The 18,211-nt window shown below is 37.1% G+C and overlaps 1 protein-coding gene and 1 long non-coding RNA gene across 5 annotated transcripts in view; one reads left to right on the forward strand and one right to left on the reverse strand.

Moving 5' to 3' along the window:
• Positions 1 to 18,211, reverse strand: part of LOC106869955 (formin-2) — a 131,486-nt gene that overhangs the window by 99,820 nt on the left and 13,455 nt on the right. For both annotated transcript variants that reach the window (XR_001409471.2, XM_014915900.2), the window contains exons 2-3: positions 5,790 to 6,773; positions 1,159 to 1,340 (exon numbers count right to left, since the gene is read on the reverse strand). Coding sequence is in view for 1 of the 2 variants with exons in the window: in XM_014915900.2 (XP_014771386.1) it covers positions 1,159 to 1,340; positions 5,790 to 6,372 (765 nt within the window). In the remaining variant the exon portion in view is untranslated. The remainder of the gene's footprint in view (positions 1 to 1,158; positions 1,341 to 5,789; positions 6,774 to 18,211) is intronic.
• The window catches only part of LOC128249071 (uncharacterized), a 49,460-nt gene that overhangs the window by 17,926 nt on the left and 13,323 nt on the right, over positions 1 to 18,211 (forward strand). For all 3 annotated transcript variants that reach the window (XR_008265172.1, XR_008265173.1, XR_008265171.1), the window contains exon 2: positions 17,139 to 17,276. This is a non-coding gene — a long non-coding RNA (uncharacterized LOC128249071). The remainder of the gene's footprint in view (positions 1 to 17,138; positions 17,277 to 18,211) is intronic.

Raw genomic sequence — 18,211 nt, forward strand, 5'->3', positions numbered from 1 at the left:
CCTTGCTTCTAAAATAATATAAATACACAATAATCTTAAAAGTCTAAATTGAAATATAGTGAAAAAGAATATGTAAAAATAACTAAAAAGTACCAGAAACCTGTATACGTTTATAAACAGAAAATATTTACATTGATAAATTAGAGTTCATATCAATAAATTAAAAAAGATACATTATATATACATATATGTATATATAACATCAACAGGCAACAGGATATATATATTTCCCCATATACATTTTTCTATGTGTGTGTGTGTGTATAAAGAGAGAAAGAGAAAGAGAACCACTTCTCAGCTATGTGGTTTTGAGTTCAGTCACACTGTATGGCACTTTGGAGATTAGTAAAATCCCAGGCTGATGAAAGGCTATTGAGCGGATTTGGCAGAGAAACTGAAAAATAAGCCATCATACTAACCGTGTGTGTGTTTAGCTCTGTTGCTTGCTTATATTTTTCCTGACAAAGAATTACCTACTCACTTCAAAGCCATGTGAAATAAGAGATCTCTTACTCAAAAGGCAGGTACTGTTTAGTGTCAGGAAATGTATCTGGCTACAACAGATTGCCACAACAACAAATTCATCTAGCCCATGCTAGCATAGAAAAACAGATGCTAAACAATATATATATATTATATATATATACAAGGTGGTCCAAAAGTCATGCACCAAAGCATTTGACATTTTATATATATTACATTCTTATTATCAATTTTGTTCATCATGTACAAGTACATGTGCATTCATTATTATTTCATTTATTTTATACAATTTTAGAAAAATTGAAGCATGTATTTGACAATTCCAGAACATACTGAACTTATTTTATGTGTGACTTTTGGCCCACCATGTATGGGTGTGTGCATGTGTGTGCATGTGTGCGTATATATGCTTTTATTGTTTGCATGTGTGCACGTATGTATAAACACACACATATATATGTGTGGGAGAAAAACAAGAGAATGTGTTTGAGAATCAGTAATTATCTTCAGGTGAAATTTGGCCTTTTCTGATCATATATATATATATATATATATATATATATATATATATATATATATGTATATATATATAAACACCTATATATTAATTATAAGCAAAACAGAAATATCAATTAAATATAGAAATAAGATGAGCAAATGTGAAGCACTACTCACCCTGAAAATTAAGTCTTTCTCCTGAGTAGTGTCCAGCTGTTTAATTACTCCTGCAGCCATCAGGTATGTACAGATTTGGCTGATGGCCAACCGACGCTCCTGCTTATAGTTAACTTGATCACAGCTCTGAGTGGTAATTGAATTGGCAAAACCTGAACTTAACCACTGCAGTAACATCTGCCCTGGAGGAGATAATATAAAGTAATCAATGTATTAAAATAAAATGAGAAATTCTGAAAATGTTCACCTCTAGAGGGAGAATACTCTAAATGTGTTTTCTAAACCATCCTCTGCATTGTGTATATGGCTAAACTAAAATATATAATCTCAGTTTAGTGTAGAATAGTAACTCTAGTAACTTTATGATTTGGTGTGCATCAATGGGAGCCACAATGTGGTCGGTTAACTAGCTTGAAATAGCAACCAATTCTCCTCAAATTAGACCCTACTATCTTAAAAAAGAAGTTGCTGGAAATGCAGTCTTGAATTCTTAGCACATGGATAAAAGACAGGATGATCAAAGCCTGAAATACTCTGGCCATAAGTGTAGTTAATCTAGGGTAACCTAGGGCTAAACAATTACTGTACCATAATGAACTAGGATTTTTTTTTTCTTTTTCTAGCAATCTGTTGGTTACAGTAATGAGGGTTCCAGCTGATCCAATCAATGGTATAGCCTGCTCATGAAATTAACTTGCAAGTGGTTGTGCACCCCACAGGCACATGTACCCTTAATGTGGTTCTCAGAGGGATTCAGTGTGACACAGAATGTGACAAGGCAAGCCCTTTAGCAACAAGAAAGTGTCTTGCTCAATGACACAATGTGCTGCCAGGAACTGAATGCATGACCTTATAATCGTGAGCCAAATACCCTCATCACTAAGCCATGCATCTTCACAATGAACCAGGAGAGCCCCTGCATGGTGACTTGTTAGAAATAGCACTCAAATCTCCTTCAGAATACATCTTCCTCTCTTTAAAAAGGAAGGATATATTATCCAATGTAGTCCTGCATGACCCTAAGAGAGGATTGTTATGTCTGAAATACCTTTGATCTTAAGAACTTTTAATCATAAATCTACTCAATAAGGTTGACTAAAAACTAAACAACAACAATCACAACAACATAACTTTGTGCACTGTACCATTATTACACAAACCACTACAGCAACATCACAACTCTCTGCAACAGAGACATTGATCCAGAATGATACCTCAACAATTAGCTATTGAGTGAAAAACAAATCAATGTAACAATTCAATTAAGAATTTCTACATGGTCACTAAATCAGCTAAAAATAGCAGCTAAATTTCTCTCAAATCACACTCTACTGTTTCAAAAACAAAATGATACATCAGATAATATAGTCCTATGCACATTGAATCATGATAAAAATATCTTTGATTATAAATTTACTCCATTAGAACTAGCCTCAAGCTACACAACACAATCACCCACTACGCATCAATAACACCATAGCAACTCCAAATCAACACTAACAGAGATGCTGCATGAAAATACACCACAAAAACCAACAGTGCCAATGGCTTTAGAGCAATGCAAAATCACAGAACCTCAAGAAAATACCAATATAAAAGTCGGGTAGTTAGGTTTGAACCTTTAATCTCTGGTTTCATCACCATACCACAGAGTTTAAAATTAACATTAATATCAACAAAGGAACAGCAGAAAAAAAACAATGTAACCTCCATAAACATGTGAAGATATATGACCTAGTGGTTAGGGTACTGGGCTCGTAATCATTTGATCATGGGTTCAATTTCTGGAGCAGGCAGTGTATTGTGTTTTTGAGTAAGGCACTTCATTTCACATTGCTCCAGTCTATTCAGCTGAAATAATTCTGAGTGCTGGTGCAACCCTCTCTCTTATCTGGAAGATCTTGTTCTGCTGAAGCAAGAGTTGGAGGGCCAAGAGGGTGTATATGTCCACTCTTGAGTATACAAGCACCTAAAACAATGAGTGAAAGCATGGTACACACATGCTATCCAGTCATATTGACTTGTGAGTGATGACTAATTATATTGACAGTGGTGGTGAATCCTGCTATTATTGATACTTGATATCTACTTCATAATGTCTCATCTAGATTTGAAGAAAATAAGGTATTGTATATATCAGTAGTACTATAATTTCTAATATAGGCATAGGCCAGAAATTAGGAGAAACAGGTAAGAACATCAACCCAATTATATGACTGGTACTTTATTTCATCAATTAGAGAGATAAAGTGTATAGTTACCTCAACAGAATTTGAACCCAGAAATACCCAGAACAAATACTGGAAGTCATTTTGTCTTATGCTCTAATGATTCTGCCAGTTCATTTCCTGTAATAATTTCTTACACTGGCACAAGGTCAGAAATTACGGTATGAGAGACCAGTTGATCTTAGTACTTGGTTGATATTTAATAAACCCCAGAAGGATGAAAGTTGACCCCAGCAAGATTTGAACTCAAGATGTAAAGAGGTGGAGCAAATACTGCAACTCTTTAATGATGTTGCCAATCTACCAATAATAACAATAATAATGGTTTCAAATTTTAGCCCAAGGCCAGCAACTTTGGGGACAGAGTAAGCAGAATACATCAACCCCAGTGTTCAACTCGTACTTATTTAATGAACCCCAAAAGGATAAAAGGGAAAGTCAACCTCAGCGGAATTTAATTGGTTTCTATTTTGGCACAAGGCCAGCAATTCTGAGGGTGGGGAGTTAATCAATATCATCAAGCCCAATTGTTGAAAGGTATTTTATTTTATTGACCCCCTAAGTGATGAAAAGCTAAGTTGACCTCAGTAGAATTTAAACACAGAATATAAAGAGTTGAAGGAAATACCACAAGGCATTTTCTGGTGCTCTAACAATTCTGCCAATTTGTTGCCTAATAATAATTCTTTCTACTACTACAGCACAAGGTTTGAAATGTTTGGGGAGGGGATAGTTAATTAAATCAACCCCCAATGCTTAACTGGTACTTATTTTATTGACCCTGAACAAAGAATGCAAAGAGCCTGAAGAAACAACACTAAAAATTTTTGTCTGACATGATAATGACTCCCCCCACCATCACAGCAAAACACTTTGAATGATAATAGTTTCAAATTTTGGTACAGACCAGCAAGTTCTGGGGAGGAGATAAGTTGATTACATCAACTCCAGTGTTCAACTGGTACTTATTTTATCAACCCTATAAGGCTGAAAAACAAAGTAGACTTTGGCAGAATTTGAACTCAGAATGTAAAGACTGATAAAATGCTGTTAGGCATTATGCCCAGCATGCCATCAATTCTGCCAGCTTGCCTCCCTACTTTGAATGATAATAATGATAATGTAAGGCACAAGGCCCCCTACAAATTTTAGAACAAAAGGCACAGTCAGTTTTTATTAACCACCTCTACCAAAACTCAACTGATAGTCATGCATATCAACACAGAGATTTGAACTCAGAATGTAAAAGAAAATAAGTAAATACCAATTCTACCATCCACTACATTAATTCCAATTGATAATAAATAAGGATTTCAAACCTTAAGTGAACACAAAGCTACAAATTAAGGGGAGCAGGATGGCTAATTATATTACTCAAGAATCTGGCTGGTATTTTGTGTTATTGATCATGGATAAAATTAAAAACAAAGTTGGCCCTGGTGGAATCTAAACTCAGAACATACTGAGAATTAACTAAATATTCAAAGGTAATTTAATATAGTGCATGATGATTTTGGCCCCCCCTTACATCATCAACACTATTCTTCTATTTGCTTCAGCCATACATGTGGTCATGTTGGGAATGTAATAGTAATATGGGTTTCAAATTTTGGCACAAGGCCAACCGATTGATGGGTGGGGGGTTAAGTTGGTTAAATCAACTCGTATTCAACTGGTACTTATTTTATCGACCTCAAAAGGATGAAAGGCAAAGTCAACTCCAATGGAATTTGAACACAGAATGAAAAGAGAGACGAAGTGCCGTTAAACATTTTGCTCAGCATGCTAACGAGTCTTGCAGCTTGCCACCTTAATATAGTAATATTAATGATTTCTCACATTAGGACAAGGAAATTCAAAAAGAAGGAGTAAACGCAATTAAATTAACACCAATATATGATCAGTGTTTGTTTTACTTATCTCAGAGGGATAAAAGACTAAGTTAACCACAAAGCAAGATTTGAATACACAACAGAGAGGTAAAAAGAAAAAATTAAAATCTAGTCTCATGTTCTAACTCAACTACAGATAACAGAAAGGAATGAAGTGGAGAAAAATTTACATTGTTACAGGACCCCATTTCTGCTGGGGTCAGTCAAACTGGTACTTATTTTATCAATGCTGGAACAATGAAAGAAACATAAGCCTTGTAAAGATTTCAGCTAAATATCAGAAGATATTTAGTTTGAAATATTACAAAGCCTCATTGTGGGTGAAGTAACAATATAAACACACACGAATAGATATAGTATATATTTAACCCAGTGACCCTACTGTCTCTACATGCCCTAAATTGTAATACTAAGAAGAATAACAATAAAGAGTACAAAGGTCACAAATTTTGGAAGCGGATTGTAATTAAGTTAATTGAAAAAATAATTTTGCTGAAAAATTAAAACCTACCTTCAAAAACCTCCAGATGACTGAAGTTCAATTTAGTTGGAACCTCTGTCGGCCAATGTAATTTGTCAACTTTAAAAGCAGAATAATTGCCATTTAAAGAACTTTGTACTGTGTTATTGAATTGTTTCACATATTCATTGCCCGTTCCTGATTCAGGGCCATTATTTGCTGAACTAAGAAGTTTGGCAGAAGCTATAGCACTATTGGCATCTTGCAATGAATGTTTTTTGCTACTTGCTGTTGGTTCTGGAGAGAGAAGGGGCATGCCTGTTGCTCGTGGAGCAACAGCCATAACATCGATACTTTTTTGAGCCCTGATGTTGTTCATCTGAGCAAGTATTCTGGTGTCATGGTCCAACATCGCTTGATCAATATCTGTGACAATTATGCCTCGCTTCGACAACTGACTATTGTCTATTTCTGTTTTATCAGTGATATCCAGGGAAAAACTTGTCCGATGACAAGCTCGTTCTCCAGTTGGCTCACTGGTATGATCAAAAGTCAAACTTCTGTAAGGATGGTGCACATCTCCAGCACCAGATGAATCAGATGGTGTTGTGACACCATTTGATGAATGATCCATTTTCCCCAAAGACAGAAGAAACAGATTTCTCAGATCTAGCGTACTATATAATTAATAGTATCTTTTGTTGTTTTTTTCTTTAAGCTGCTCAGATCTAAACACATGATAAAACTAATTAGAAAGCTAAATAAAAATCCATATAACAAAACAACACAAGCCCTTTACAGTGAGGTTATCAGGTTTATTAAGAGAGAAGTTTCTAAATAGTATCCATAACAATCAAAATGAAAAAATGATCAGCAGGAGACCACAACAGTTGTTTCAAGGATGCAGTGGGGAGACAGTCATTTTAGTGGGAGAAATAGTAATCAGAATCCTGCACAAAGAATGCTTTCCTAAGAAATCCAAGCAATTTAGTTGTTCTTCATGCTAGATCTTCATCTTCCTTTGCCTTCATGAATCTGCAATAAAAGAAAAATACAAAAATAATTAAACAGACAAACTTCGCAACCAATATGAAAATTCCCCAGACTGAAAGACAATGTCTGAATAGGTTACAGGAAACAGACATTTTTTTTTGTTTTTTCTTTTTTATTCAATTATTAAAGACAGTAGTTTATTGATAATATAAGGGGTTTTATTTATTAAACAGCTCTTGCCTGTAAGTATTATCAGTTGTATTTTGTTGTGGTCATCATCTAACTCTGATCAAGGAATGGTTAGTGAGCAGAAGGTGTTCCAGCTGTCTTGGTAGTATCAGCAATGGTAATGCACCAAATTAAATGACCCAAAGTAGTGATAGTAGTTGTAGTTGCACCAAATGAATTGATCAAAGGTGGTGTACAATTCTATTGCTCATCCACTGTTTACATTATCAACTTAGTACTGAGTCACTCACCTGTGATAGCACCAGGTATGACAAGTTATCAGCAGACAGTCGAATGGTTGGCAGCAAATGTAGCCAAAGTATGTTAGCTTCTGTTGTGCAGTGTAGAGTAGTTCTGAGAGGATTGCAGTGTCTAAAACATATGCATCAGACTTGGAGGCATCATATGGAATCAGCACCACAACTCAAAGTTGCCACCTTTGCACCAGTGTTCTGAGCCTCTACATTCTGGATTCAAACTCAACTAAAGCAAACCATTCATTAAAGATCAATAAAAATAAAAATGTCAATCTTGTACCAGGATCAATTTAACTGAAATATATCAACGGCTTCAAATTTGTGGTGCTATGCCAATGGAAGAAATTCATACCAGGGATGGGGTAGCCGGTAAGGGTGGGCTGCGTCCCCACTAGCCTGCCTCCCTTTACCCCTAATCTAACAACTACATTACCATCTACCATCCCTCAACCCAACCCCTCCTGGCACTCACCCTGGCTTCTTCCCTTGCTCTTGCCCATACTGTTGCACTTGTCGCTTTCTCTCTAACATCATCATCTACATAGGTATTCACAACTGTTCCTTCCATCTCACCGACTCTTTCACCTACACCTTCAGAAATCTGAGTTACTGTATCCTCTGCTCTCTTTGTCTCTCCCTGTGCATAGGCCAAACTAGTTCTGAGTTCAAATCCTATAACAGTTCATAAAATAAAATACTCAGGCACGTAACTTGAATAAGCCCAATCAACAATGCTTCTTTATAAGAAATTACTGCTCTTGTAGGAAATTAAGAAGTCATAATTAAATGCAACAATCAGTCAGAAGAAGTGAAACACTGTTCTAGGTACCTTACAGTACAAAGTTTTACCCTTTGATGCTTACAGTGTGACAAAAAATCATAAGCAATATTAGTTTCAAATTTTGGTATAAGGCCAGTAATTTCATGGGAAGGATTAAGTCAATTACAACGACCCCAGTGCTCAACTGGTACTTATTTTATTGATCCCCAGTGGATGAAAAGCAAAGTCAACCTCAGCTGAATTTGAACATAAAGACAGACGAGATGCTACTAGGCATTTTGCTGAGCAAGCTAACGCTTCTGTCAGCTTGCCACCTTTATCTTAGGCAATATGGGCTTCACATTTTGGCACCAGGCCAGCAATTTTGAAGGAGAGGTAGGTTGATTACATCGACCCCAGTACTTATTTTATTGACCCTGTAAGGATGAAAGGCAAAGTCGACCACATCAGTTTATGAGCTCAGAACATAAGGACAGATGAAATGCCACTAAGCATTTTGCCAACTGTGCTAACAGTTCTGTTAGCTTGTCATCTTAATCTTAGGCAACATTGACATCTCTTTCATTCTCCTAATTTCAATGAAATTAGTACCAGTAATAAAAGTGGAGCAACTTCAATTAGATATATTTTTTATCTTTTGACTGTTCCAGTGAAATTTGCCTACAAGGAAGCAGCGTCTTCTATATTATAGCCATTTATACTGACCTCAGTTCATATATATTATCAACTAGTACTTCATTTAATGAGCTCAGAAGGCTGAATGGCAGTAACTGGTCAATGTGACCAAGAAAGAAATCAATTTATAAACAAACAAATTATGAATTATAGCAAACAAACATGCAAGCATCAATAATTCTAAACCCAGTCAGTTTCCTATGTTTTACCAGAATGTGGCTATTTAGATTTTCTATGCTTGCTCATTAAATTTCTCTGGGCAGAGATTAATATGGCTGCAACACTGTGCAGCAGTGAAATATGGGTAACAAATGCAAAGAACTTGCAGTGTGCAGTGATTAGAGAAGTAATTAGTAGGGTCTGTTGTAAACTTGCTGGAGAAGTTGTGCACAAGTGAGCAGAAATAAGCAACTGATATCAAAGGATTCATTGGTCAATGTAAGAGAGAGATGATTGTATTAGTATGGGTAAGGTTGAGTAAATGTGATTCATGAGGCAGTGGTTGGAGTTAATTAAGTCAGAAACTAATGAAATAACTACATCAGGCAAGAAGATATTAGTCCACTCACTGGCAAGATTATACAAGTTTGAGATATCAAGAAAAATACAATGCTAATCCCCAAAAATCCAGTGTTTAGCTCCAATTTCATCATACAAAGTACATTAGATACAGTTCTCTTCTAAAACAGGATACTAAGTAACATTCCAGACATAATCTGCTATTCATTTTCAACTGCTAAGTGAACTGAGGTATATAGTATGGTTTTTTGTCAGAAACAATGAAATGGCAAGAATAGATTTGAACCTACAATCCACAATATAGCCTAAATCACTACCCATATTACTCTACTAACTATTTTACTTCTACTAAAAGAGGTTTCCAGCACACGTTTCCTGTTTAGTTGGTACTTCCAAACACTGTTGATGGTGATGGTCATGGTGGAGGCAGAGTTTACGGCAATGATGATGATGGTTGGTGGTGGTCATGGTGACGATGATGATAGTTGGTGTTGTTGGTAGTGATAATTGTTAAAACAAACTTTTAGGTTTACCCATGCAACCTACTCTATTGGTTATGATGAGGGTTCCAGACAATCCAATCTGCTCATGAAATTAATGTTCAAGTGGCTGAGCATTCCACAGACATGTGTACCCTTAACATGTGGACTCAGGGAGATTCAGCATGATACAGAGTGTGCCAAAGCTGACCTTTTGAAATACAGACACTACTCATTTTTGCCAGCTGAGTGGACTTCAACAATGTGAAATAAAGTATCTTGCTCAAAGACAACGCACCACCTGGAATCAAACTCATGACCTTACGATCATAAGCAGAATACCCTAACCATGAAGCCACACACCTTCAGTGGTAAAAAGGAAGAAAAAAGAATGTCATATAGTTATGAACCTATTTTATCAAAAGAAACGTTGAATCTGCCAGTTACACATGCAAATATGAGTGAAACTATAGACATGAAATGTATACATCAAGAGACATCTTAAACATAACTGAAAGACACATTAATGGGCGATGTGGTAATGGCAGACAAAGGAGATGAGAATTTAATAGAAAGAAAAACAAAATTATCATGACAATGATGATGAGAGAGTGCACTACAAATGCAAGTAATGAAATAAAACTGAGGAAAAAAAATACAAAGTGTACCAAAAAGCTAAAGTGAAGAACTAACTCAAAATGTACTTAAATTTATCACCAGTTATTGATTTTAGTTTTGTCTGATAAACATTAGTTGAGCAGTCTCGTCTGACATTGTTGGTTCAACCACTTACATTAAGATGGAGATGGTGGGAATCTTATAAGTAGTCAGCCTTCTGTCATATTTAACAGAGAATCTTAGTTGATATTCTTTCAATAAATAGTTTTCCTTCTATCGATGTTCAAAACTTATAAGTTAGTGTTCGAAATCTGATTATCTTTCAATGTCATCCCTGGCCTCTTTCAAAAGTATACTAAATTTCTACTAAAGATAAGGTCACTGAAACATGTAAAAACTTCTACAAAAATCCTACTTACCATACTTAGGTTTAAAATACTGTCAGTAGCCAGAGTTTAAAGTGATGACTTACCAGACCTCTGTTTAAAGTAGTTACGATTTACTAGATCTGAGATGTATTCAATATCAGTTACTCAGTCTTGATTTAAAACAGTTACCATTTCCAAGTCTTCTATAAAATACATACATACTAAAACTCAGTTTCAAAGAGATACTCTTAGAAGATCTGAGTTAAAAGAAATGACAGCTGTCATGCTTCATTTAGCTGTCAAGATTCAGTTTAGAGAAATTAGAGTACCATACAATAAATCAACAGAGTAAAAGTATGTGGGACTGAGTTCAGAGCAGTTAGCACTAACAGGACTGCGTCTAGTGCTGTTAGCACTACCAGGACTGCATCTAGTGTTGTTAGCACTACCAAGACTAGGTCTAGTGCGGTTAGCATTACCAAGACTGGGTCTAGTGCGATTAGCATTACCAAGACTGGGTCTAGTGCGATTAGCATTACCAAGACTGGGTCTAGTGCGATTAGCATTACCAAGACTGGGTCTAGTGCGATTAGCATTACCAAGACTGGGTCTAGTGCAGTTAGCATTACCAAGACTGGGTCTAGTGCGATTAGCATTACCAAGACTGGGTCTAGTGCGGTTGGCATTACCAATACAGGGTCTAGTGCAGTTGGCATTACTAAGACTGGGTCTAGTGCAGTTGGCATTATCAACACCGAGCCCAGTTGGCACTAGCAACACTGGGCCCATAGCGGCTGGCACTAGCAACACCAGGCCTGGCATGGCTGGCACTAGCAGCACCCAGCCCGGTGCGGTTGGTATTACCAAGACTGGGTCTGGCGCAGTTAGCATTACCAAGAACGGCTCCAGCATGGCTGGCATTACCAAGCCCGGTTCCAGTGCAGTTAACATTACCAAGAAAAGCTCAAGCTCAGTTAGCATTACAAAGACAGACTCCAGCACGGTTAGCATTACCAGGGCCAGCAGAAGAATGGATAGCATTACCAAGACCAGCTCAAACGTGGTTAGCATTACCAAGAGTGAGTCTAGCGTACTTGCCATTGCCAAGACCTGCTCAAGCGCAATTAGCATTACAAAGACCGGCTCCAGCACAGTTAGCATTACAAAGACTGGCTCCAGTGCAGTTAGCATTACAAAGAGCAGCTCCAGTGGAGTTAGCATTACAAAGACCAGCTCCAGTGCAGTTAGCATTACCAACACTGGCTCCAGCACGGTTAGCATTACAAAGACCGGCTCCAACACAGTTGGCACTAACAGGACTAGCTCTGGCGTGGTTAACTACCGAGACTGGTCCCGGCGCGGTTGGTACTACCACAGTTAGCATTACTAAGACTGGCTCCAGGGCAGTTAGTATTACCGGGACCAGCTCTGGCGCGGTTGGCATAACCAAGACCGGCTCCGGTGCGGTTGGCATTACCAAAACCGGTTCCAGTGCGGTTGGCATTACCAAGACCAGCTCTGGCAAGGTTAGCATTACCTAGATCACCTGCAGCGCAGTTGGCATTACCAAGACCGGCTTTGGCTCTGTTGGCATTATCAAGACTGGCTCCAGCATGGTTGGCCTTACCAAGACCGACTCCAGTGCAGTTAGCATTACCAAGAAAAAGCTCCAGCACAGTTAGAATTAGAAAGATTGGCTCCAGCGCAGTTGGCATTACAAAAACTGGCTCCAGCACAGTTAACATTACAAAGACCAGCTCCGGCACAGTTATCATTACCAAGACCGGCTCCTGTGTGGTTAGCATTACCAAGACTCGTTCTAGCATGGTTGGCATTACCGTAACTGGTTGTAGCGCAGTTAGCATTACCAACAGTGGGTCTAGCACAGTTAGCATTACCAACAGTGGGTCTAGCACAGTTAGCATTACCAACAGTGGGTCTAGCACAGTTAGCATTACCAACACTTGGTCTAGCGCAGTTAGCATTACCAACACTGGCTCTAGCGCAGTTAGCATTACCAAGAATGGGTCTTGAGCAGTTAGCAGTATCCATACTGGCTCCATCACAGTTAGCATTACTAAGACTGGCTCCAGTGCAGCAAGCATTAACAACACCGCCTCCAGCATTGCCAGCATTACAAAGACTAGCTCCAGTGCAGGTTGCATTACCAAGACTGCCAGACTGGCTGCAGTGCAGTTAGCATTATGAAGACTGGCTCCAGCATGGTTACTATTACCAGGACCGGCTCCCGGGCATCTGGCATTATCAGGACTGGCTCCAGCTTGGTTACCATTACCAACACTGGCTCCAGCTTGGTCAGCATTACCAACAACAGCTCCAGCTTTGTTAGTATTACTAACACCAGTTCCAGCTCAATTAGCATTACCAAGACCAGCTCCAGCTCAGTTAGCATTACCAACACTGGCTCCAGCTCAGTTAGCATTACCAACACTGGCTCCAGCTCAGTTAGCATTACCAACACTGGCTCCAGCTTGGTTAGCATTACCAAGACCAGCTCAACCACAACTAGCATCTCCAAGAGCAGCTCCAGCACAGCAAGTATAACAACCAGCTCCAACATAGCTAGCATTACAAACACTGGCTTCAGCGCAGTTCGAATTACAGTGCAGTTAGCACTACCAAGACTGCAAGACCAGCTGCCAGGCAGTTAGCATTACCAACACTGGGTCCAGCACAGTTAGCATTACCAACACTGGGTCCAGTACAGTTAGCATTACCAACACTTGGTCTAGTGCAGTTAGCATTACCAACACTGGCTTTAGTGCAGTTAGCATTACCAACACTGGCTTTAGTGCAGTTAGCATTACCAACACTGGCTTTAGTGCAGTTAGCATTACTAAGACTGGGTTTAGTGCAGTTAGCATTACCAACACTGGGTCTAGTGCAGTTAGCATTACCAACATTGGCTTTAGTGCAGTTAGCATTACCAACACTGGGTCTAGTATATTTATTATGATTACGAGACATCATTTGATGCTTTAATATAAAGAAGTCAATTTATGAATCGATGCTTTTGTTGTTGCTGTTGAATAACTTTGCCTAAATAATGTTATGGCTTAAAAGTTGGAAACCAAAAAAGAAACCTGGTTGACATTTTAAGACATTTTCTTTTCTCTTGCTAACCACTGGATTCTATTTAACCACTGTTTTGTATCTAATCAATGCATTGTACCTAACTACTGCATTGTATCTTGTCTGAATGTTAAGTTTTTGTGAACCATAAAAACTAAGATAAACAGATGCATGTGCCTTGCCCTGGGCTACCACAGAACATCTATAGTACTCCTGACTAAATTCACTATAATATATAAAATAATTGAGGCAATAAATATCAGCATCTGGACAGATGTTGTGTAGAAGACATGTACAGAATATCATACACACACAAAATGCTTAGCTGTATTTCTTTTGGCTTTATGCACTCGGTTCAAATGCTGCTGAGGGCTACTTTGCCTTTCATCTTATCAGGGTCAATGAAATAAGCACTACTGGGATCGATTTAATTGACTAACCTCCTCCACTATAATTTCAAGTCTTGCATCTATAACAGAAAGGATTATACACCCATATGAGGTAACATGTTAGCAGAAATAATTGTATTAAACTAAATATTCTTTGATTCTTTCATTCAAATTCCAATTAGTTTGGCTTTGCCTTCCATCTCTCTAGAAAAGAAGTATCACTAAATTATGCATTGGCAATATACAAGGGATTTATACACTGGCAATACACTGTTTAGGAATAGATAATGCTAGATATCACAAGTATACATACATGCTACAGACATATGTATTTGCACCACACAGACAACCACCCTGTTATTTAGAATGAAATGAAATAAGATTTCTTGACATTGATGACTAACAGCAAAAAATAGAATGGAAAACAAAATAAAATAACATGAAAAACAAAGTAAACGAAGGAAAAAATAAAAATCAACAATCACCATGGAAACTTACCAAGACAACATTATCTAAATCTATAGCTATGAAGAAATCAGTCCAATACAATTATATTTGAAGAAATTAGTTGTGGAAGAAGTATTGAAAATCTGTTTGTGAGGAATACCAAATATATATAGAGAGAAAATGAGTGAGTGTGTGAGTGTGTGTGTGTGTGTGCATGTAGGTGTATGTGTGTGCATGCGTGCACATGTGTGCTCTTTTGAATTTTATTACAATTCTTGGTTCAATCAGTCCCAAACAATGAATGCATTAAACCGACTGCAAGTCAAAAGTGAATGAATGAAATAAACAGTGGGATGAATGATTGCATAATGACTGGTGTGGGGTGGGGGAACAGGAACATAATACTTTTATTTAAATTAAGGAGCACTTTGCATCGAGTTTTGTTCTTATCAGTAGGTTTTTTCTGCCTAGTTTTAAAATTTAAAAGAAAAGCCATAACTGTTGTTTATCCCCAACATCAGCCCTATCCAATCAGACCATGATCCACTTTTTGTATATCTAGGGCAATATTATCTGTCCTTCCTTTTGCTGCAATTTCTAAGGGACTGAAAGATTGCAGAGAAGCTCCTTCATTGGTGACCCTTTCAGATTGAGGACATCTTTTTAAACAAACAAAAAAAAAATCTTATAACAGTTGCTGAGAACATTCAAACTTTATCAAAAGTATGTATTCTGATTATATAACAAGATATCAATAATACAGTAATAGATTTCAAATAATATTTATATAATTGTTGCTTTCTCAACTATGTTGATAAATTTCTATTTTTATAATTTGTAATATTAAAAGCACAGGATGCAGACTGACAATCAATAAACTAGCAAGCAACCAATCCTAGAGGTTAGCAGTTCATGTTCTATGATTAGCACAGAACTTGTTCAGGGTCAAAATATTAGGTTGTCGAGTATGAAATTTGTAGTAAGGTATATGGCAAACTTTGACAGCTGCTCATTTTGCGCCATTATTATATTTTGACAATCTTTATTTTTTGTTAGAAAGCTAACACATCTATTTCCTTATTTAACAATAGTGAAATCATATACATAGGTGTATGTGTGTGTGTGGTTGTAAAAGGGTAAAAACTCCCTTTGGTCATAACCATGGGAGTGCACTTAGAAAGTTACCCTTCCGAGGCACAAGTCTGTTGTTTGTGGAAGATCAGCAGTTGTACATGCATACCGGTCTCCCCTCTCCATGCCACTGATGTTATCCAAGGCAGAAGCAAAGGTCGATACAGCTTGGCACCAGTAACATCACAACTCATTTCTACTGCTGAGTGAACTGGAGCAACGTGAAAATAAACTGTGTTTATAATGAATAGATATTAGTTCATTAATGCAAAAACGGGTGTGAAAATCAATCAAGACTTGAAGCATTCTAATGTTATTATAAAGCTTTTTAGAAACACCTTGTCAACACCCAACAAAGGTGTAGTCTGTCAGGAAAACTTTAGACCCAAGACATAAGAAATGGACAGAGCCCATTGACAGGTAACATAATGAGATTCTCATGCCAGACGTAGCTGACTGGTGTCAAGGGCAACAGCATTGCTTATCAAAGTTCTCAAGGACAAGACACAACTTAGGTAGGATATAGGGGTGGGTAGAGATCTTCAGTATATCCTGGCTTTATAGAAACCGTATTGGTTGTCACTGAAAAAGGGGAGACAAAAAAAAGATGGCTGTTTATGACAGTTTTCATCCTTGAGGTTCTGGAATGGAGAGTGATAGGTCAGTGATCAATAGGGTCAGAAAGGTAGACACAGTCACATATTTCCATGTATTGAAATAGATCTCCCTAGAAAGACTAATGACATAACATTAGTCAGAACCAGGAATTACTTCAGACAGAAAACACTCACTGAGGCCTGAATGAAGACAATACCACGTAAATGTCAAAAGAGTAAGTCGTCAAAGTAAGTATAGACAGTTGAAACACTTGAAGTGATTTACTGAATTTTATTTCCCAATCAAAAGCTTGAAAAAAAAACCCTGAAGGAAAATTAAAATTACAGACTTGTTTTCAAACTGTAAGATGAACTTAAGGAAATGAACCAGCTAATAGTCCACTAATTTATCAGATATGGCTAAAAGCCAAATTGGTATCACTCAAACAAGAAAAGCCCAGAACAAGGAAAGATTAAAAAAAAGTAAAATCTAAATCTGGTAAAAGATATGCTTCTCCAATATAAATTATTAAGATCAGAGTAAAATCAATGGAAATAATGAGGAAGTCTTTACTATGTGAAAGCCAACTTTCATATAATTCTACTAACTACTTGGAGAAATTGAGAAATCCTATAATATACAGCAGGTTTCCACAACATTTGTGGGAGAAATAGTACTCTATTATGACTCAGTTATACAGTGATATTCCTTCCCAAAATAATTTATATACTGTGATTGCATTTGATTATCTAAAATACCTTTTCTCTCTTTTTGCAGATCTTTCTCTACTAACAATACTAATACGCCTACTAATACAATTTTCAGAAATCTTGTAGATGGCAGACTATTAAGAGAAGAATACTGGCACAGAACATAGCAGAACATCCATGAGAGATAACCTACTGCAAACTACAGGCCAATTTCTCGGATGAGAAGGAAATCCAACCAGGAAATAACAATATGGTAGGGAAAAAGTGCAACTGATAACACTGGAAATATAAAATGTGTGGAAGCAATAGAAAAGAAATATCAGAGAATAAGATGTAAGGGGTTGATAGAATATTATATGAAAGGTTTACCAAACTAAGAAAAACAAAGATTAGAAGATACGACAATGGATGTCCTTGTAAGGACAATACAAAAAATACAGAAAGATTAGAATCACGTGACTGTGTAAGAATAAACCAAGATTCGGTCTTTTCCTATGCACTTTACATTCAGAATGATATAACCAGAAAGTGATAATTAGACAGTAAAGTGGAAGTATTAATACGAAAGAATGGTGAAAAAGGAGAAGAGAAAGAAGCAAGGGGAGGCTATTATTCAATAGTAAAATTGTAGAAATAGTAAAATTTGAGGTCTTTCAGCATCAGCCAAAAATAAAACAAATAATTTAAATAGTGAAATAGACATAAAGATATTTTTAGTAAGTAAAGAAATTTTATATTTTGGACAGAAATGGAAGGCTATTGTTTAAGGTTTAATAAATCAGAGAGATGTTGAAAATATCTGATAAAGAAGTTTACATGCTACTCACTGGTACAGACAGTCAGGTAGTATAAAGGGGTGGCATATATAGTCTTTGGCATGGTTTTCCCTTGGTAGGTAATGTGAATGAGAAAAAGATGTGATGTAAGTAGACAGGAGAAGTAGTTGTATAGGAAGTGGGGTGGAGAAGAACAGTAGGTATGCTTATAAGGCATGAGTTGAGAGAAAAGGATGGTAGGGACAGTCTCTCTGGTTTGATAGCAGGAAGTATGTTATTGTTTAGGGTTCACTCAGATATGTAAGTAGAGGAGATCTATGATATTCAGGTCACAATTTGTATTGGCTGAAATTCCCCTTGGGACTAATCAAGATTGCTATTTTATGGTTCACAAAAAAGATGTTTATATAAA

Source organism: Octopus bimaculoides, chromosome 11 (assembly GCF_001194135.2).
Source record: "Octopus bimaculoides isolate UCB-OBI-ISO-001 chromosome 11, ASM119413v2, whole genome shotgun sequence".
Lineage (NCBI taxonomy): Eukaryota > Metazoa > Mollusca > Cephalopoda > Octopoda > Octopodidae > Octopus > Octopus bimaculoides.